Genomic DNA, 21,655 nt, shown 5'->3' with positions numbered 1-21,655 from the left:
CCATAACAAGTAATGGTAGCCAAAGCAGTTCTATTTGCATTGGTGGCAGGAGTCTTGGTACCATTTGTATTTGTAACGAGAGCCCTACAATCTTCAGCAAGATGACCCTTTCGATTACATTTGTTGCATACCACATTACAGTAACCAGAGTGATGTTTGTGGCATCGGTTGCATAAAGGATTTTGTCCTTTGTAACCAAAGCTTAAACCACTACCCGCACCTTGCGTGATTTCTTGTTTCTTAAAAGATTGTTGTTGGTTACCTCGATCATAATTTCCATTCCACTTTCTTTTGTTACCTGATACCTTCACATCAGTATTGGATACTTTCTTATCCATGATGACCTGATCCATTAGCTCGTTTGCCATGGTTATAGCTTCATGAATTGTCTTAGGTTTCGATGCTATAACATTTGCCTTGACCTTTTTGGGCAAACCATCTTTGTACATTTCAATCTTCCGTTCTTCGGTTGGAACCAATTCAGGACATAGCAAAACTAATTCCATGAATCGCTGATTGTAGTTGGTGATTTCAGTACCAATAACCTTCAGACTTCGTAATTCATCTTCCAACTTCCTAACCTCGTTCCTTGGACAATATTCGTTGATTAACATTGTTTTGAATTCTTCCCATGGAGTATCATAAGCTACATCTCCTCCTACAGCCTTCACAAAATTTTTCCACCACGTGAGTGCACTATCTTGTAAAGTGCACGATGCATACTTGGTCATGTCCTTCTCAACACAACCACTGATTTTAAACACAGTCTCCATCTTTTCTATCCACCGGGTTAAACCGATCGGTCCTTCTGTTCCACTGAATGATGAGGGCTTGCAAGCTTGAAAAGTTTTGTAGGTGCATCCTACACGAGGATTTGGGTTAACTGCAGCAGCTCTTGCAGCCTCGACCCATAACATTCTGTCGTTCACTCGCTGGTTGATGAATTCCTCGACTTCCTGTTCCGTCATTCGATTCAATCGCGCCATTTCCTAATGAAAGAAAATAATTATTCACATGGAATATTATAGATGTAGTGTGTATTTATAGTACATTATAGCTTGTTAATAATATGAACCAGGTATTATTATAAAAGCCTTTTCTTCTTATTAGCGTTTTATAATTATATCTAGGGTAGTACCTACCCGTTAATGTTCATACTTAATAGCTTAGTACAGAACCAATTACTACCATCTAAATAATACTTAACCATGGAAAATTATTGCATTTCATACTTCACTATTTTACATATGCTTATCTTACATCGAACATTAAGCAAACCACACTAATAATATTATACAAAACATTATATGATCCCATGGTTTAATACGGCAGCGCATCGTTTGGTCTATTTTCTAGGACGTTTAGGTTCAATGAATCGCTTAACGCTTATCCTAGCTGTCTGCCTATATTTTGGCTGTGGGGCTGAAGAACTGGATGCCGGGATAGAACGAATAGGAATAGCGGGAATAGGGGTGGTAGTGTCTAGTGGAGTTGGTGCCACATCATCCTTACTAAACTCGGGATTTGAATTTTCTAATTCACTAGCCTTTCGTTTCTTTCCTAGTTCGAACTTGTCTTTTGTAATTTCCTGTATTTCTTCCTCGGGTTCACTTTCCTCCTCGGGTTCACTTTCCTCCTCGGGTTCACTTTCCGGGTTCTCTATAGTCGGTTCATCCGGAATTTGTGAGTCTTCCCCAAAGATATTATTTTCGTCATCGGATAGGTTAATGACTGGAACACCATCTGAAGATTCTGGTTCGGAGTCGCTGAATGTGATAACAAGTTTTGAGCCCGACATCTATCACACAACAACTAACCCATTAGTACTACATAATATTTACATATAAATTTTAACCAACAATGATAAGCAATGGTTTTTAAATTAGACCCGGTCAAAGTCCAGACTTACTAATGTATCCTAACGACTTATCAGTTAGACACACTAATGCAAACCTGGTTCGCTAAGACCACCGCTCTGATACCACATGTCATAACCCGTCCTTAACCATAAGAACGAGTTAGATAACGTATGATTTCATTGCGAGGTATTGACCTCTATATGCGATATTTTTAAAAGAACAACTGCATTTATTTTACATTACAAACCATAACTCTTATTTTAATACAAGCTTTAGACAATAAAAAGATGATTATCGTTTAGCGATAATCTTAGACTTACAAACTTTACATGTGATGATAACAATACTATTTCTAGCATATTTTACATTACAATTCCTCGGATATGCAGTTTTATTTTTGCCACAAATATGCATACTCAAGATCTTGCTTAAATTCAACATGTTGCAGCGGAAGCTTCTAATTATCACCTGAGAATGAACATGCTTAAAACGTCAACATAAAGTTGGTGAGATATAGGTTTAATGCCGGCAGCAATATATATATATATAGACCACAAGATTTCATATATAAACATTTTAATAAAAATATTCTAAGTGGTTGAGCACTTGGTAACCATACTTAACATTTAATCACGTCGCATATTCCCTTTATTATGAAATCTTACTACACCGTACCAAGTGTAGTCACGAAACGAAGTATTGTGCAACCGTTGAATACTGGTCGTCCAGTCCGGTTGGGGTTGTCAGGCCCGATAGATCTATCAACAGGATTCGCGTTTACAATACCGCTGTAAATAATAGTTACCAAGCTACAGGGAAGTATGCCAGTGGTACAACTCAACGTAGAATATATTTTTCAGTTACTTGTGTCCATATCGTAAAACATAAAATACATGTATTCTCATCCCGAAATATTTAGAGTTTAAAAGTGGGACTATATACTCACTTTTGCCTTGAAGATATATATATTTTGACTTGGTCTCCGATTGATATCACAAACCTATCCATATATAGTTTATCAATATATTTCCATTTTAAACAATCGTCACATATATATACTTATTATACTTTTAATAGTTTTAATAATTTCTTAGTCCGTAGTTAGCAGTCCGATGTTAGTAATTCAATTTTAATGGTTCATATTTAGGTGTTTAATAAATAAAACCCCCATCGAAATAAATAAAACCCCATCGTATTTGTATTGGTCGGGATTAATCTTGACCCACGGTACCGGTGTTGTCAAATGACGTGTTGCGTACATAAAGTACCGGTGTTGTCAAATGACGTGTTGCGTACAATCATGGGATCTTATGATTAATCTTCTCGTATTGTTTACGGGTGGTCCTGAAATATATAAAATTAAATTATGAGTACATATATATAAAATATCATGTTATTTTAGAAAGATGTGATTCATTTAATTTTTCTCCAATTATTTTCGTGGCTAAACTAGTTTTGGATATCCGATCTTGTTTTGGTCATAGTTTCTTCGTTACAACTCCGTTTTCGTTGGTTCAACTTGCCACTTCCTTGGATCGAGTTCTTCTTTAAGACTATGAACTGTAAATACCTTAGTTTGTATTCGAAATCACAGGTCATAGGTCAAACTTTGGTGAAACTTATGAAGTTAATCATTTTCCCTTATGTAAACAACATTAAATGATTATTTTTCTAAAAATACTTATACTTTGAGTTAAATCATGAAATTTTTATGTGTTATCATATTCATAGTAAATATCATTTTTCCAGAAAATAAACCTCCAATTCAAGGTTCAAAATAGTTTTTAATTATTCAACCCAAAACCGCCCCCGGTTGCACTCCGACGTCGTAAAAACAGTTTTTAAGGTGTTCTTTGAAAAACCAAGTTATACCTTGTTAAATTAGCATATATTTATGATATATTACATGTCTTGAAGTATTTTAAAAGTTAAGTTAGAAGGATCTATTTAGTTTGCAAACAAGTTTGAAAACATTCAAACTATGTTCTTGTTGTAAAAATTTTATACCATAAAATAAGATAGCTATATATATATGAATCGAATAAGGTTATGAACAAAGTTACTACCTCAAGTTACTTGGACAAGATTGCTGTAAAAGAGGAGTAAAAACCTAGAACCAAAAGAGTGATGGAGTTGAATGAAAGATTGGAAGTAAACTTGTGTTCATGGAAGAATTCTTGAAGTGTTTTTGTAAGAGTTTTCTTATGATGATTAAGGCTTGTTTCTATGGCTAGATCTTCATGGTTTCTTGCTGAATTGATGAGGGTTTCTTATGGCTTTCAAGTAGGTGTGTTAGAGAGTAATTTAGAAGTGATAATGGTGAACTAGAATTGATATGGGGAAGGCCATATAAAACGTGAATGGGGGGGGGGGGGGGATATGGACAAGTTTCCTTTTGTTATTTCGTATGACTTTCAATGCTAGCATCCAATTTCTAATTACCTTATACATAAGGCATGAACAAGGGCTGGTTGGTGGTGATTTGATGTGTATATACCAATAGTAAATACGTATAGAAGCTAGGTATGATACGAGTACATATACTCTAGATATACGTATAGAAATCTTGTGAAAACGGAATGAGGATTCAAATATAGCTATCTTTTGTGAATACACTTATATTGTTTTATGTATTTAAGTCCTTAAAAGTGATTAAATACATTACATATACGATATATGTATAAACATTATAGGTCATAAGTATTTATGTCAAATAACGTTACGTATGGTTATTGTTTTGAAAACTTAAGTTAGTAGTTTCAAAATATACTTATAACTTATTGTTATTAATACAAAATGAGGTATTACAACATCCTTAGATCATGTTAAATATGTATATATACATATATATACACAAACGTATAATTATCATATGTTATATAGTTCGTGATATCATCGGTCAACTAGACGGTCAAACGTTGTATAAAACTCTTTTCAAAAACATAAGTCTCAACAATTTGGATTGCTTATCATGTTGGTAAGGTTTAATTTATGTAAATATTAATCTTATAAGTATAAATTGATCGAAAAAGTCCGGGTCATTACAGACCTGGCTTATATAAACCACCACAACAAACCGGAGAGAAAAAGCCAAATCTAGAAGAAATGATGGCAAAGCTAATGGAATCTCAAACACAATTTATTACAACTCAAACCCAAACGAATGAGAGGTTTGATCAATCATTAAGAACTCAACAAGCTTCCATTTTGAATTTAGAAAAACACGTAGGTACTCTTGCTAGCATGATGAGTGAGAGGGAACAAGGAAATCTACCGAGTAATACTGAAGTAAATCCTCGGAATGACAATGTTAATATGGTTTCAACAAATTCTGAAAAACCAGCATCAGAAGATGGGAAGGTTTTAGATGTGAGTAACAATAAGAAGTTACAACACCACCACCACCCGAGTATGTAAAGCCAGTGGTAGCACCATACAGACCACCCATCCCGTTTCCAAGAAAAGGAGTTGAGTATGAGCAAGTGATAGGTAATAAAGTTTGTGATACCTCTGGAAAGAAGAAGAAGAAGAAGAAGAAGAAGAATAAGAAAGTGCAAGAAACAAAAATCGTAAAAGTAAACCCGGTGAAGACAGTTCCACCAAAACCTCCACCCAGGGTGGGTGATCCGGGTGAATTTATTGTTCCTTGTCTACTTAGTGATTGTGTCATGTATGATGCACTAGCAGATTTAGGTGCAAGTGTGAGTGTAATGCCTCTTTCATTATATAAGAGATTAGGAGTAGGTGAGTTAAGTCCAACGAAAATGAGTGTTCGACTCTTTGATCAAACCATTAGGCACCCAGTTGGAATTGCTGATAACCTACCCGTTCAAGTGGGTAATTTAACCTTTTTAGTCGAATTTATTGTCATTGACATAGAAGAGGACCCAAACATTCCTCTAATTTTAGGTCGACCATTCTTAGCGTCCACCGGGGCGTTATTTGATGTAAGAAAAGGTAGAATGACACTTAGTAATGATGAAAAATCGATCACCTTTGTGAGTCGAAAGTCTAAATCTCCACCATCCAAAACCGTTGAACCAAAAACGATTGGTAAAAACCATATTGTTTTACCAACTCCAACGATAGTGCTTAACAATAATAAAACGCCTAAGTGTGGGAAAAATGAAGTAACAACTAATAATGACATGATAACAAAGAACCCCATTGTTGGTACGAAATTAAATGATCCCGTTATTAACAGTTCAATGAAGAAACTTATTAAACGGATTCGCGATGCTAGAACCAAGGGAAACTTTAAGTTATGTAACCGGTTAGTATCCAATCTTTTGTCTAAAGAAAAGGAGAAACTAATTGAATTTGTGGATATTACACATGAATCCGACCAATGGCTTAAAGCAAAAGTCACAGATATGCAAGTTGATTATGGTCCAAGAGAAATTGACGATGAAGTTTAACACAATTTCGACACCACAGCTACCTAAGTGTGGGAAGATTCAAATGTTCTAAGAAATAATGCTGTCTAGGGTTAGTTGTTCTGTTCTTGTGTAGTTCTGAGAATGGAATCCGATTGGTCTTTTCCACTAGCAGACACTAAAGAACTAGTTTTCTCCCCCCATTCTGAATTTTTGTTTTGTAGGTTTTGTATGAAATTAATACGCTTTTTCAATTTAAGTTTTGTGTGAATTTAAAAACAAAATTTACTTTATTTCATTAAGTTTAAAAAAAATGATTTCTAAAATTCATCGTAAGTTAAAGACTAGGTCATGGAACCGAAATTGCTTTACCCGAGGGCGGGGCGAAAAATTTTGTTATCATTATTTTTAATTTTATTGATCTAAAGTATACAAAAAATTAAAAAAAAAACCCGAAAACCTTTGCTTTTAAAACAATCGCTTTAAAAACGACAAATTTTAAATTTTTTCGAGGGACGGACTAGGTAAACATACCGAAACTACCTAAAGTAAAAGGAAACAAAATTTTAAAAAATTATTCACTTAAATTGTTTTAATAAATAAATGTTTTATAAATATATGTTTTATATATATATATATATATATATATATATATATATATATATATATATATATATATATATATATATATATTATATGTTTATAGTTTATCTTATGTACAAAACAGGGTAAAACAACGCATTTTCAAAGACTGGCATTAAAGTTTAGCAAAAGCTACTAATTTTAACGACAAGACGTAAAATATCAAATGTGATATAAAACAATATGTTTGCAAACTCGGTATTTTTAATCATTTTTCTACACTAATTACCCTCATGAATTTAAATTTTTACTGATTTATTGCAAATGAGGGCATTGCATGATCTCAAGTGTGGGGAAGGGTTATAAATTCTCTCGGGTTTACACTTAGTTTAATTGCCAAATTTTGTGAAAATTTAAAAAATTTTCAACTAAATGAATTCAAAATCATGTTTATACATATTTATGAACGATAAAACTAGGTGTTAATACCGAAATTATTGTTACCTCGGAGAGAACATAAATGGAGAAACAACCCAAAACGCTTGAATTCATTTAAAATGGAATAGAAGAGAATAAAAAGGCAAAGAAAAGAATAAATAAAAGCTAAGTGTGGGAAGAATTTACCAATTTCTTTAAAACACATATCACATATTTGGTACATATTATTGCAGGTACTTTTGCTTTGGACTAAACTAATCAGTTTTACCCGATTTACTGTAATACATTTGAAAGAAAAGATGGATCTACACGATGAATCAATTCCATCATTAAAATGAAGTAAAATCTTCAGAAAAAGACACGCGCTTCTTGATTTAGGTCAGGAAGTTGACGTCCAGACCAGCTGTAGGTTGACGAAAAATCTAGAAAAGTCATCACTAAAATCAGCAGGAAATCCACGGACCTCAGCATCAAACAGGGTCGCCAAGTGGTCAGACTTATCCTAACCATGAGAGGATCTGTCTCGTAAAATGGGGAGGGCACCGTGCAAATTAGCTTGATAAGACTAATGAATCAGACCCCCAGAAAGGATAATCTCCTTAAAGATTAAAAATCAGCATTTAAGCCTGATATTACTCAATCCTTGAGATTGACCTTAAAGTTTAAGAATTACAAACTCATGGAATTCGATGATATCTAAACTCGAGCTTGAACGAGAAAATATTTTAATCAAAATTATAACCGATTTGTTTTCTGAAAACCTATTTTCAATGCGTTCATTACCATTGAACGTAAAATCCTAAGAATTCACCGGAATTCATTAGGTCACCTGAACCAAATCGGGTGTCAACCGTAAGAACGGTGGTTGCATAGCATGGTCGAAGACAGGACCGTGTGCCAGACCGAAAAATTATTGGGTGATCTTTACTATTGCTCCTATAAAGGATAGTAATTGCATCCGACACGTTTTAGACCATGAACAAAACCATGTCACGGGACATTGCCTTAACAGTTGCTTGTTCAACGCTTTCCTTTATAACCGGACTGTAGTTTACTGAAAGGTAATATACGGAGCAAGTATACTGGACGTGTTGCTTTCCCAATACAAGGTTAGCAAGTGGGTGACACAAAACCATAAGTTTTGAGCTAAAATTTTCAAATCTGAAACTCATCAAACCCACAAAAACAATTTGCACACACCGGTGAAGGGTTATTCTGGAAAACTTATCTAGGGTAAAATCTAGAATGAATTTTCAAAAGATCAAATGTTTTCATAAAGATCCAATTTCCTTAAGGATCTAAATTTTCATAGTCATGTGGGACTGTAAACCACATCGTTACTATCATTGTTTATACCGCCGTATCAAAATCACTGATGTATAAAGTGTGAGAATAAAAAAAGTGATTCGAGTGAAGTGTGATTTTATTTCAAGTTCTGTATTGCTTGAGGACAAGCAACGTTCAAGTGTGGGGATATTTGATAGTGCTCCAAATGAACATATATTTAGGCACAATATCCTTCCAATATGTAAAGCTTTTAGTTACTATTGTTCTATTTTTATGTAATAATCGTTTAAATAAATAAGTGCGAAGACAAAAGATGAAAACGACGATTTGAAGAAGCAAACGACCAAAAAGCTCAAAAGTACAAAGTACAATCCAAGTGGTTCAAATTATTGATAAGAAACGTCTCAAAAGTTACAAAAGTACAAGACGCAAAACGCAAAGTACAAGATATTAAATCATACGAAAGGACGTTCGAAAATCCGGAACCGGGACCTGAGCCAACTATCAACGCGCGACGCAACGGAGCTAAAATCACAAGTCAACTATGCACAAGAATATAATATAATATTTAAATAATTATATAAATTATTTATATATTATATATTATATTAAATAACGTCGACAAACTAGCAAACAAAAAATATGTGAGCTGGATCTGACGGCCATGCAATCGCATGGGAAATAGGCATAAAACTCATGCGAGTGCATGAGCCCATGCGAGTGCATGAGATTTACACTAAAATCTCATGCGACCGCATGAGTTACTATAGCAGGCCACATCCTATAAATTCGCCAGTTTTCTGCGAGTTTTATGACATCCATCTATCCTCTCTATCTCTCTGTAATATATATATATATATATATATATATATATATATATATATATATATATATATATATATATATATATATATATATATATATATATATACATATATATATATATATATATATATTATAATTTTAATTTTAATTTTAATTTAATAATAATAAGGGTATGTTAGCGAATATTGTAAGGGTGTAAGTCGAAATTCTGTCCGTGTAACGCTACGCTATTATTAATCATTGTAAGTTATGTTCAACCTTTTTAAATTAATGTCTCGTAGCTAAGTTATTATTATGCTTATTTAATGCCGAAGTAATCGTGATGTTGGGCTAAATATTAAAATTGGGTAATTGGGCTTTGTACCATAATTAGGGTTTGGACAAAAAAATGACACTTGTGGAAATTAGACTATGGGCTATTAATGAGCTTTATATTTGTTTAATTAAATGATAGTTTGTTAATTTAATATAAATATTTACAATTGGACGTACCGGACTTACTAAAAACTACACTACTGTACAATTAGGTACACTGCCTATAAGTGTTGTAGCAAGGTTTAGGTATATCCATTCTATAAATAAATAAATAACTTGTGTAAAATTGTATCGTATTTAATAGTATTTTGTAGTAAAAATATAACTATTTCGTATACACCTCTACGCACATCATACCCTCACTTATTCGCGGATCCGGAAACGCAAGATCTCGAAGAAGAAACAACGACTACTACGCCTACTTAAATTTCGGGACGAAATTTCTTTTAAGGAGTAGATAATGTAACATCCCGCCTTTTTCTGTTAAATTTCCGTCTAACTATTTAAAGTCCGTTATATATTTATAACATCTCCCGTTGGCACGCGTTTTAAAATTATCTCGTTTAGATAATTCACGCACCCGTTTCCAAAGTTGAGGGACTAAGATTGTCAAAAGAGCAAAGAGGTGACTAGGTCAAGAGTCAACATTCTTCCTCATCCATTCATTTATCCATTTTCATTTCCCTTTTCTTTTCAAACTTTCACCATTTTCTCTAAATCTCCAATACAAAGAGTCATCATCTAAATCAAATCGAGCAAGCATCAATCTAAACAAATTACATATTCGGAATCCTTGCATCTTCCTCTTCGAATCCATAATGATTACATCTCATTTGGGTAACTTTCTAAAATCACTAGATTTTGTGTTCTTGATGTTTTTAACTTATAAAGTTGTTAATTAGTGTCTATGGCTCAAGTCTAACATGAATATATGATTTATATGCTTGATCTCGTTGTTTAAATGTAACTAGCATGAACTTGAAAAGTCTGTGTTTGATTTTGAGTTTTGGATGATTTAATGTTGTTGTTATGATAAAGTGCAAGTATTAAATGTGTTCCTAGCATCATTAGCTTCAATTTGATGTGTAGGTTGATTAAGAAAAATTCACTAATATGATTATTGATTTTGTGGTTCTTGAGTTAGGGTTTGATAGAAGTAAAATGGAATTTAAATACATTGAATTCTTTGGAATGTAAATTGTGAGTGCATAATAATATTGTATGCATAATTACCTACAAAACGGCTTATGATATGTATGCATTTAATTCTCGAATCATAAATATGCATTTATGGACTTGAAAGCATTAATGGTGGATATTTAATGAGTTTTCCACTTGGTTTTGTTTATTGCAAATGATAATTTGATTGATGAAATGTGTTTAGTTGTGTTCCTCGTCAAATTACTTTTCCAACGATATATGGTATGCGTTTTGAATGTTTTCGGTTCATGAATTATGTTAATTTGGGTATGCGCGCCGCGCACACCTCAGCGCTCCACGCAAATCAGAAAATCCAGATGATTGCCCCTTTTAGTTGATTTTTGACCTGGTTCCACGTTGAAGTGCGCACCGCGCAACCCTTCGCGCGCCGCGCATCTGCCAAGTTACTTTTTATTTGTGTTTTGTTCTTCATAAAAACTTTTCCGCTTAACCGTAACTCCGATTAACATGAAATTTGACTAATGTGCTCATATATGATTCCTCATCAAGGGAAAATTGTCGGATTCCCGACCCGACACGTTGACTTTGACTTTGACCAAGTTTGACTTTTAGTCAAACTTAACCAAACATTTATACGATTGTTTTAACATGCTTAACTACTTGTAACGTGCATGAAACTTGACAAATTGATTCACATGCTATATAATCGAGTCGTAACAAGCCATAGGACTAATCGAACATCTTTGACCAATCGTGATTACCGTTATTGATACGACCTATTTGTTTAGGTCAAGACTAGCATTGTTCTTTGCACACGTATACTTGCGAAGTACTTTTTACTCGTGCACTCAAGGTGAGATCATAGTCCCACGTTTTCAACAACTTCTACTTTAAACTATGGGATGAGAAACATATACGTACCATACTTTTATGCTTTGAACACAAGTACGAAAACAAACATTCCACGTGCTAGTTTGAACAAAAAGCCTCAATTCAATTATCATTAGTTACACTTGCAGGCTGTAAACGAGAACTTATATTATGTGATCACATGGGCTTGACGAGCCTTATTCGGACAGTTCGCTACCGTTAGCGGATGAAATATATTTTCGAGTATAGTGTATGTTCTAACACTACGTAACAGGGTACAAAACAGTTAAGTCTTGATAATTGGGTGCTCGCGAACATACTTTTGGAATACAAACGATTTGGATAATCAACTATATTAAATCTTGTGGTTCAAAAACAACGTTACTAATACACCTATGATTTCACCAACGTTTTTCGTTGACAGTTTTCTATATGTTTTCTCAGGTCCTTAAACGCTATGTGATACATGCTTCTGCACTCTTTTTGATACTTGCTTGGATGTCGAGTATATATGCATACATGGAGCATCTTTTGGATTACTTTCAAAATTGTGTCGCATAGGTTTCAATTGTACGTTAAACATTGTAATGTAGCTAGTCGTGGAACTACCTTTGTAAACTTGAAACACTTTTACATTTGAAATGGATGCGACATATTTTTTTGGTCAAATGTCATTTTAAAGACTTATGACCACGTAACGGGACCTAAGTAGACGGCGCCGTCAATGACGAATTGGTCGGGTCGCTACAGAACAAAACTTGAGAGAGTTCTTGCAAGTGTGTGTGAAAATTAGAAGTAAAATTTGAAAAATGAATGTGTAAAAATGAGTTAGAAATGGTGCTTATTTATAGGCTTGAAAATTTGGTTTTTAGTGAAAATATCTAGTATAAGTTAAAATGTATTAAGTCATGGATGACATATTAAATTGATTAGGTCATGGATGACATCTTACACAAATAATTGCAGATTTCTATTGGTATATACCAATAGTAAATACTTCTAGAAGCTGTGTATAATACGGGTAAAAATACCGTATGAATGCGAGTAGAATTCTTGAGGAAATTGAACGGAAATACGAGTATAGCTATCCTTTATATCTATTGGTATATTATAAAGTATATTTAATACTTGTAAGGATGTATTTACACTCGTAATACATTATATGTAAATACATTTTAACATAAGTTAATTACGTCGTTTAAATAGTAACATATATATTGTTCAAAAACTCTTTAAATTAGTAGTATGAAAATATATATATAATACTTTATTAATATACTTAATGAGATATTTAATTATCATATTTTCAAGTTAAATATATATAAATCCATATATATACACAATAATTAAACAATTAAACAATTAAATCAAGTTATGACGTTCGTGAATCGTCGGAATAAAAGGGTGACCAAAAGCTTGTGTAAAACTCTTTCCGGAGGTTCAAGAATTATTAAAATTAATTGCTTATCAAGTCAGAATTATTAAATCATATAAATAGTATAATCAAGTAGTCGGAAAAATCCTGGTCGTTACATATAGTTAGAGTTGTACCAAAAATATTCAAAGGATATTAGTTAAAGACTCGCGAATTCGATACTATTGATCGATTTCTAAAATCTTAAATTATTTAACTATACATACCAATTACATTCCTGACTGATTGATCGATTATAATATAAATTTACCTTGTAATGAAGATCGATTTGTCGAAAGCACAACTAAAGGGGTGTGTATCACCTACAACAGCCCATTGTGGAAGCTCTCCTAAGTTTGAAAGCATCAGAACTTCTCCAACATCTTCAATCTATTTTTAAAACATGATTATCATTTATATGTTAATGAATCTTCTTCTATATCTATATTGATCAACCGTTACATAAATATACCAAGAATGAGGGCAATCAAATGAAGCCAATCTTCATTTGTTGTGAGCATGTTGTGGCCGGAAGTCATCGCAATTTAAATGAACCACAGATACTCAAGTATAACTCATCCAATCCCAATTCCTATAAACAAAATATGAATTAACTTGATAGGTAACTTACTTTTAAAAATAATCCATAGGGTACTTGACTTCAGCCAAATTGATTTGATCCTATAAATTAAACAAGTCAATTCAATTAGAAACAAAAAAACAACAACTTATTAATCTACTGTCAATAAGAAAGCAACTAAACAAGGCAATAACTATGCCCATCAAGGTTAAGTATCACAGATTAACAGGACTAAAAACTATAGCTTTGTGAAATTGGAAAACAGTTGAATATAGATGAATGAATTAGAAGGATATCATAAAAATTAAACGGATGAAAATGGATAAAGACAATTTAACTATGAACATCGCTTCCAAATATACAGAAGATTCATCATTTCAATAAAAAGAATTCATCTTGCCTTAAAGAATTCAAGGAATGCTAGTATGTCCTTAACAGATTCAACTGAATTCATTTTCTTTCCCTGCTTTTCAGATAAGCTCTGCAATATTTCTTTTGCTCCTGCACACATCAAATTACCAAAGCCATGAAAGTTCAGATACATTACGGACCTTGTAAAATATACAGAGTAGCAAAAAAAACATACCTTCGTCCATAATGCCAAGCCCTACTTTAGATTGATAAATCGCTCTCATTGATAAAATAATCTTTCCATCAATTATCTCCTCTACAAGCCTTTTTCTTTTTTTGTCGATCATAGACCTAAATACCAAAAATGCAGCTGCTTAGATGTCATCACCTCAACAACAATAGAATAATAAAACTTTCAACTAAATCTGAAGACACAACATTATGAAGATAACACAATATATGAAGCACTTGAGCCAGAGTTCAAGCCTACATCATAGGTAGAAACATGAGCCCATTCAGATAGCTTAAACATCCACCTTAAAATAAAGTACAAAACATTGATTTTAGATCATGTACCATAATTAACTATCGTAGAAACAAAAATGTAGATAAATAAAATAAAATTAAGATATAATCAATTGTGAAAATAATATTTTACCTATAAGAAGCTTGATTTTCAGTTAAGAAGCCTCCAGTCATAACTTGATTTCCTTCATCAAAACAGAGTGACATGTGACATGTGAATCATTGAATTCAACTTATCAGAAATTTTGAGAAGCTCCCCGCAAACTGGGCAACAATTAATAATTGGCTCCCTGCAACAAAGGAATGATAATACAATTTGTATTAGTATCAACTAATATCAAATATACTCCAGAACTTATGACATATCTTTTGAGTTTTTTTTTAATTTTTTTTCAATTTCTAAATGCAAGACAGCACGGTATCACGTAGGCATACTTTTCTTGTTGCATGGCAAGAAGTAAAGCCAGCTCATTCATGCTAACAATACCGTCTCCATTTTCATCAGCAGATTTAAAGAGTTCCTCTTTCTAACAAAAAATGTGAAAATAATATATTAAGAAGTGAAGTAAAAAAAAGAGCCAATTGATAATGTAAAGTCAAACAACTTAACAATATAGTGGAATCAGGTCATTTTAAGAATGATACCCAAATGCACAAAGATCATATAGTTCAAAATTTAAACGTTTTGAGCAGCAATTCGATTGCCAAACGCATCTACCAGTTCTGAGAACTCAGAAAAAGACAATTTCCCATCACCATTGTAATCCTGCATGATTGCACGGTCACAAACACTAAAAAGTTGCTGGAATAAGCAGTTAACAAAACGGTAAAGATGACCCAGGACGTACAACTATAGACAAGATGCGTCGAGCGAAACTTTTCTGTATTTCAATTGGGTCCTGCAAACGGATAAGTTAAATGACCATACAAATGTAAGCAACCATTAATGGACAGAAAAATATACATTTATATATATTAGGAGAAAAGTTAATAAATGTTTCAATACCCCTTAATCACGATAGCAGAAGATTTAAGATAGCAGAAGATTACTTACATATTTTGATTCATAGAATCAATCGATGAAGTATCTGAATGAATTCTATAATAAGCATCTGATAGAATCTGATTCATATAACTATCTTTTGACATATTGAATCAATCGATGAAGTATTTGAATTAAATTGAATAAATCAATTTCATATATTTATTATTGATATAATCTGAAATCGTTTGAATTGATCTGATACTGTGGATTGTGGAATGATGAGATGGGAGTGGAATGAAAGGGATTAGGTTATCCCGAACGTGAGAGGAATACGATTAGGTTATCCCGTGTTTTTTTTTATTAGAAGGGTATTTTAGGGATGGATTATATGTAAAATTGATTTATTAGCTAATTTGTTAGTGAATGATTAAGGACCGTTGGATCAAGGGGTATTGTAATGTAATTTTTTAATCTAATGGTAATAAAGGGAGTTTTGAAAACATTTATTAGCTAATCGAGACTCTCTTTTAATGTATATAGTGATTATGGTCAAACCCACACACCCATACATATACATGTCCATCTTTCGACTTGAACCCTCAATCTATTAAGAGCTACATCGACACCGTTAGACCAATGACCCAATTATAATTCATGATATGTGGTTAATACCTATAAGTTTGTCCAATATTATTTCTTTATACTTAGGTAACAATATTTTTGATTAGAGGGGTACCTCGATATCGTTAGGCCAATAGCCGTATGATATTTTTTATAGTTATGTCATTACTAACATACTGATATATAGTACTATATGTTTATATATAAGTTTAAATAAACAAATATTTATTGATACTTATATATAATACATATTATGAATATGAATCATAAATCCTACAAAAGTAGTTAACACGAGAAACTGGTTATCCAATTCCACGATCGAGCTTTATTCACGAATGAACCTCCACGTCGAAAGAGAATGCAATGGGGTTCCTTTCCACCCGACGATTAAACACTTGCCGTTATTCTCAAGTGTGCAAGAACTTGCACATGAAAACTGTTTCAACACGAGGTTCGCTTGATACATACACGAATCACTAAACTCAATTTCCTCCATTCCAAACCTCACAAAAAACGATCTCCACGTATTCAAATTTACACCCCTACTTATTCGCTCGTCCCCTTCAGTAGCCACGATGTTTTGAATACAATCAGCAAGATGAACACCTTCCACTATGGCTCTATGAGCGTTATTTCGACTCATACATGCTTCTAAGCTATCAAAAATTGCACCATAAGAGAATAATGTCTCAGTAAACCTGTTTACAAAAGATGTTGAAATATGGTTAGCTTCCACCTCCGCCACTACAATAATCGACGGATTGATCGTACTAATCACTCTCATCAGATTCTCTAAACTACGAGGCCTCGAAATCAACGTGCTTAGTATTTTTTGACAATAGACTGCAACGGTTTCACCCTCTTGAACATCAAATTGTTGTTCTTCGACCTCAGTGATGTCAGATAACAAGAGGATTCTAAACTCAAATGGTAAACTCAAACTTGTAGCAAAACTCTCTAGTCTTTTTCCGGTTTCACCAACGTTTTGAACATCTGAGGACGTGGCAAATGCTGTTAGTTTCAATATTTCGATCTGGGATTTTTGTTCTGATACTGCTTGTATCATGGCCGTCCATTGTACACCGCTTCGAATATGAATATCTATCAAATGAACCTTGCTTGATGTACCAACTTGATCTAGGATTGCTTGTATTCCGGAAAATTGCAATATTTGATTGAAAGGAAGAGCTTGATGACATGCCAGGAATGTTGGATTTGATCCCATTGCCACAGGAGTTTCATTCTTTAAACCCTGCTTTCAAGTATATATAACTCAATATTTATACTTAAGTAATGAGCTTTCAACAACGTTAACAACACTACGAAAAAAGTGAGTCAGTTTTTTGCTCCGTCCGTGGAGCGTATTTAATTCCATAAACCAATAATAATTTTCATTACAACGATGAATAATGGTGCGTAGTACAAATAAATCAACCTAATGAAGATTAACTTCAACTAGTATTGATTTTAACTATCTTAGTTATGTGTAATCATTTTTGTTTTAACTTTACATATGACTTATTTATTTCATAAATACTCTCATAGTCAAGGTTGCAAATCTCGCTACTAGGGAGTACTAGGTCTGCACATTTCAGGCAGTACTCGGCAACTCAGGGAGTAATCCACGGATGTTGACCAAGTTTTGACTGACTTTTGTCCGATTATTCCGAGTAATTTCGAGTTTTGGCTGAGTTTGACCAAGTTTTAACCGAGTTTAAATTACTTGGCTCCGAGCTCTCCAAAAACCGAGTACTTAACAAGTAATTGCAACCGTGCTCAGTCACAGTAAAAGCGTTCACTTTAACTTAGCACGGAGCTGAGTTTTAAAAAATCTCATCAACTACAATTTCGAGATGCTTTTAATAAGATGCAAGGAGTAGTTGAAAATTTAAATATGCTCACCGTTTTTTCTCGTTTCGTAGGAACATGTATTCCGGTTTCGTTGCTAATTCTTTTATGTAATGCTTCACTTAAATAATAAACCAAGCGTTCGATTGGAGAACTTTCATCGGAAGCAACCAAGCCACATTGCAACAAGTACTTAGTAGCGAGCTCGAAATGTTTTCGGCCAACTTTCTCAGCAGCAGTCAAAAGCTGGAAAACTAGCTCAACGTCCCTAGTTTCATCTACCGATAAGCTTGTGAAAGCAGAGGACCCGTACGGATGTGTAAACATGGTATAACCATCAACTCGTTGTGTAGAAAACTTTATAAACTTTTCAGCTGCAAGTTTAATTATTTCAACTGTGGATAGACTTTCATGACTTTTGAATTTAGTATCATCGACAGAATCATCTCGTAAACGTTTGAATTTGCTTTGGTAATTACTTATGAGCTCTAGTGACCCTGGAGGTGCAAATGTTGACTTTGACTTTGACTTTGAAAGTGAACTGCAGTTGATGGGATCATGGTTTTCGAATTCTTGAAGTTGGATCTGATTGTGGTTTACGTCTTGTAACGAAGGTAAATCTGGTGTAAAATTGTCGATTTCAGGTTGTGGAAAGTGTTGGTGATCATCATGAACATTGTCATATAATTCAAAAGGGTTAAAAGCAGAGAATTTGGTGTGGTTGATAAGAAACTTTGGTTCCATGTTGATGATGATTTAGGAAATGATTTGGTAATAGATTTGTGATGAACTGATGATAAAGAAATGGTGAAAGGGTGATGAAGACAATGTGGATTAAAAATAAGGGGCTTTTATTCTTGTGTAATTCAGCCGGCATAAAAATGCTTTTTAGAATAGTTAGACCACTCCCTATAGTTCATTACCCGCTCATTACTCGTTCATTACTCGTCACTACCCGTAACTAACCAAATGCACGAGCTAGTTACTCGCTTTAGTTACCCGCATCCACCATCAATTTAACGGAAGTTTTAAATTTAGTTATAGGAATTGTGGGTCCAGTGACTTTTTATTGTTGGACTTGATGCTTTATTGCTTGTACGTTGTATATTAAGAGGAGTATTGTTTTAGCCATTATAGAGAGTGTTTAATTAGACTACTCCCTATGGGGTTCATTATCATTCATTACCCGTCACCATAGCTTATGTGACATTAGTATATGCATGGTATTATAGGCATGAACTCATTATAGGTATTCATTATAGGTTATTCACCATGAATTTGGCGACTCCTCTTCTCATCCTCTTAGCATTTGTGGGTCCAACATATTACTTTTTGCAACAAATACCCGAAACACTATATGTACATGTTTTAATTCATGATGTACAACTTCATTTATATGGATATTGTACAAGTATTGTTCTATATTGTACAAGTATTTATCTATAATTAATCTAGATTGTACAAAACAACACTTCGTATTTATTAATAAGTGTTTAGTTATAGGATTTTATGATGTGGCAGTTAAGAGGAAAATATTTTAGTCATTATAGGCAGTGTTTAGTTATAGAATTTTATAGGTTAGTTATAGAATTTGGATGCTGACGTGGCAGTTAAGAGGATGAATAGTGTTAGTCACTGTAGGGAGTGACCTTATGAGTTAGTTATAGGATATTGGTGTTGATGTGGCGCTGATGTGAAAGGTTAAGAGGATGAATAGTTTAGTTACGATAGAAAGTGTTCTTAAGAACAAAATGAATGAGGTACGGCAAGAACTCGTCAAGAAGTACGTTTATTTGTTTGTGACAAAGTCGGTAACTATTCAAATTCGTGTCCAAATTTGAATAGCTACTAGAATGTATAAATCTTTAATAAGTTGGCTACTATTAAACACTTTGATGATTAAAGTACGGCTGGTATGTCGGTCGGCTGTGAAGAATTATAATTGTTGTTAGATGTTAGATATAATCGTACATTACAACAACAACAACAACAACAACAACAACAGTACCCAATACCACTTGAGTGGTGTATGGGGGAGGTGAGATGTAGACAATCCTTCCCTTATCCGAGAATAAAAACAAGTCATTTCTCCACCCAAAAAAGTAGAGAAAGTCATCCCTCTCTTTATTCGGCGGATAAAAAGATTGCTTCCGAGTGGACATATTATTATAATTTTATTTTTATATTATGTTATTTTACATTTTACAAATCAAATGAATAATAAATATTGTTCAAGTTCAATAAGTTCGCACTCATTTAAATTTCAGATATAATCGAATTAAAAACAACTCGAGCTTATAGCTAAATTTGATTACACCCTATTTATAAGTTTGAAAGTTTAATAACTCTATATTTGTTAAAAGTTACATGAATTCTATTTTTGTAGAAACTTACATAAACCTATCTTTCTTAAATGTTACTGTACACCACTACATCAGTCTATGCTATGAGACACATTAGATCCAAACTGGTGCACTTATGCTTACTTGCTTAGCTAGTTAAGCATAAATTGATTCAATCTATATCAATATTATATACTCCTACTTAACAACATAAAAGAGCAGAACCAATTGTAATCATACATCTATCTGTCAAGCCCCTTGCTATAAATGATCAAATGAATTGCTTTGTATGCTTTTAAGATCACTGTTAGACAGCTAAAACTATAATTCCTTAACTACAAAATAACCTGTTAACAGCGATTTATACCAGCAACGGTTTATTTATCTTGAAAGCAAAGATTTAGATAAAAGATTTGTCACTTTTCAATTGACCGGCAAATATAAAAATAAAATTTGATGGTTGTGAATAGTATACAAGAAATGTATGGAGAAGTTACTAGGAAACACAATAGATCGGGTAACGAATAAGTGTTTCTCAGCGAAAACTTCCATTTTTAATTTGTTATTGGCCTCCCATGAATCAGAATAAGCACTCTATTGCTTTTAGCTTATCTGGGATTATGAAGGCACACAAACCATTATTATTGTCTAATTAAAACAATTAATCGACATAGATGTAATTATAATGAAGGGCCGACCGACCGTCTCGAATAACCTACCCGTTTTCCAAGTGGAGTCTAATGAATTCTTCCTTATCTTCAATTAAACAAAAATAAATAAATAAATAAATATATCCAAATCAGAAAATAATGATCGCTGATACCAAGTCTTTACAAAAGTGTGCGAGTAGTTGGTTTTATGAAGAAGCTGGAACCCTAAAAGGCTTCACTGAAGTAGACAAATAAGCCCAGTTTCAAGTTACAATATAAAGCCCAAGAAGAAGACCAAGAGCATTTTCTAGTAACTTGGCCTAAATGTAAAAAAAAAAAATGATTGTTTGATAAAGTTTGTCACAACAACCAACATTCTCCAAATTTCACTAGGGTTTGATAAAGTTCGTAAATTGTTGCTAACCTATTACTTGTACTTTATTACGCTTATATAATCTGATTCAAACAATCAAAGTTAAAAAGGTAAATACAGGGGCGGAATATATAAGGGGCAGGGCGGGGCACCCGCCCTAGCTGGTTTTTTTTTAAAAAAAAATTACACTAAAACAAAAATTTTATCAAAAAATAAGGTTTTTTTAGTGTTCGCCCCACCTATTAATGAAAAA

General features: G+C 33.3%; 3 protein-coding genes and 1 non-coding gene across 9 annotated transcripts; all 4 read right to left on the bottom strand.

Annotated features, from left to right (window-relative positions):
- Positions 1 to 13,700: 13,700 nt before the first annotated feature.
- LOC139845421 (phosphatidylserine decarboxylase proenzyme 3-like) lies at positions 13,701 to 14,410 on the bottom strand. The gene is made up of 3 exons (XM_071835680.1): positions 14,294 to 14,410; positions 14,108 to 14,208; positions 13,701 to 13,808 (listed from the first exon to the last, which is right to left on the bottom strand). Exons 1-3 carry the CDS (start codon positions 14,403 to 14,405, stop codon positions 13,761 to 13,763), a joined length of 261 nt encoding a protein of 86 aa, XP_071691781.1. The 5' UTR covers positions 14,406 to 14,410; the 3' UTR covers positions 13,701 to 13,760.
- Positions 14,411 to 14,509: 99 nt separating this feature from the next.
- Positions 14,510 to 15,903, bottom strand: LOC139845422 (phosphatidylserine decarboxylase proenzyme 2-like). Of its 6 annotated transcripts, XR_011758305.1 has the most exons (6): positions 15,638 to 15,903; positions 15,432 to 15,482; positions 15,229 to 15,349; positions 15,019 to 15,110; positions 14,717 to 14,873; positions 14,510 to 14,594 (listed from the first exon to the last, which is right to left on the bottom strand). XR_011758305.1 is itself a non-coding variant. In XM_071835681.1 (5 exons), the coding sequence occupies exons 2-4, from the start codon at positions 15,353 to 15,355 to the stop codon at positions 14,774 to 14,776; spliced, it is 246 nt and encodes an 81-aa protein (XP_071691782.1). In that variant the 5' UTR covers positions 15,356 to 15,482; positions 15,638 to 15,903; the 3' UTR covers positions 14,510 to 14,594; positions 14,717 to 14,773. The 6 variants fall into 6 exon arrangements, 2 of the variants coding, with proteins under 2 accessions (XP_071691782.1, XP_071691783.1); XR_011758306.1 differs by having other exon boundaries at positions 15,194 to 15,482; XR_011758304.1 differs by having other exon boundaries at positions 15,019 to 15,349.
- A 611-nt stretch (positions 15,904 to 16,514) lies between these two features.
- Positions 16,515 to 18,781, bottom strand: LOC139842794 (DELLA protein RGL1-like). The gene is made up of 2 exons (XM_071832899.1): positions 18,092 to 18,781; positions 16,515 to 17,441 (listed from the first exon to the last, which is right to left on the bottom strand). The coding sequence occupies exons 1-2, from the start codon at positions 18,779 to 18,781 to the stop codon at positions 16,515 to 16,517; spliced, it is 1,617 nt and encodes a 538-aa protein (XP_071689000.1).
- A 2,076-nt stretch (positions 18,782 to 20,857) lies between these two features.
- LOC139846291 (small nucleolar RNA snoR83) lies at positions 20,858 to 20,998 on the bottom strand. Its single transcript, XR_011759017.1, has one exon. It is a non-coding gene; the product is annotated as a small nucleolar RNA snoR83 (small nucleolar RNA).
- Positions 20,999 to 21,655: the final 657 nt, after the last annotated feature.

This window comes from Rutidosis leptorrhynchoides, chromosome 4 (genome assembly GCF_046630445.1).
Source record: "Rutidosis leptorrhynchoides isolate AG116_Rl617_1_P2 chromosome 4, CSIRO_AGI_Rlap_v1, whole genome shotgun sequence".
In the NCBI taxonomy this organism is placed as follows: Eukaryota; Viridiplantae; Streptophyta; class Magnoliopsida; order Asterales; family Asteraceae; genus Rutidosis; species Rutidosis leptorrhynchoides.
The sequence above is the reverse complement of the archived record's forward strand: the minus strand, read 5'-3'. Positions and strand labels throughout refer to the sequence as shown.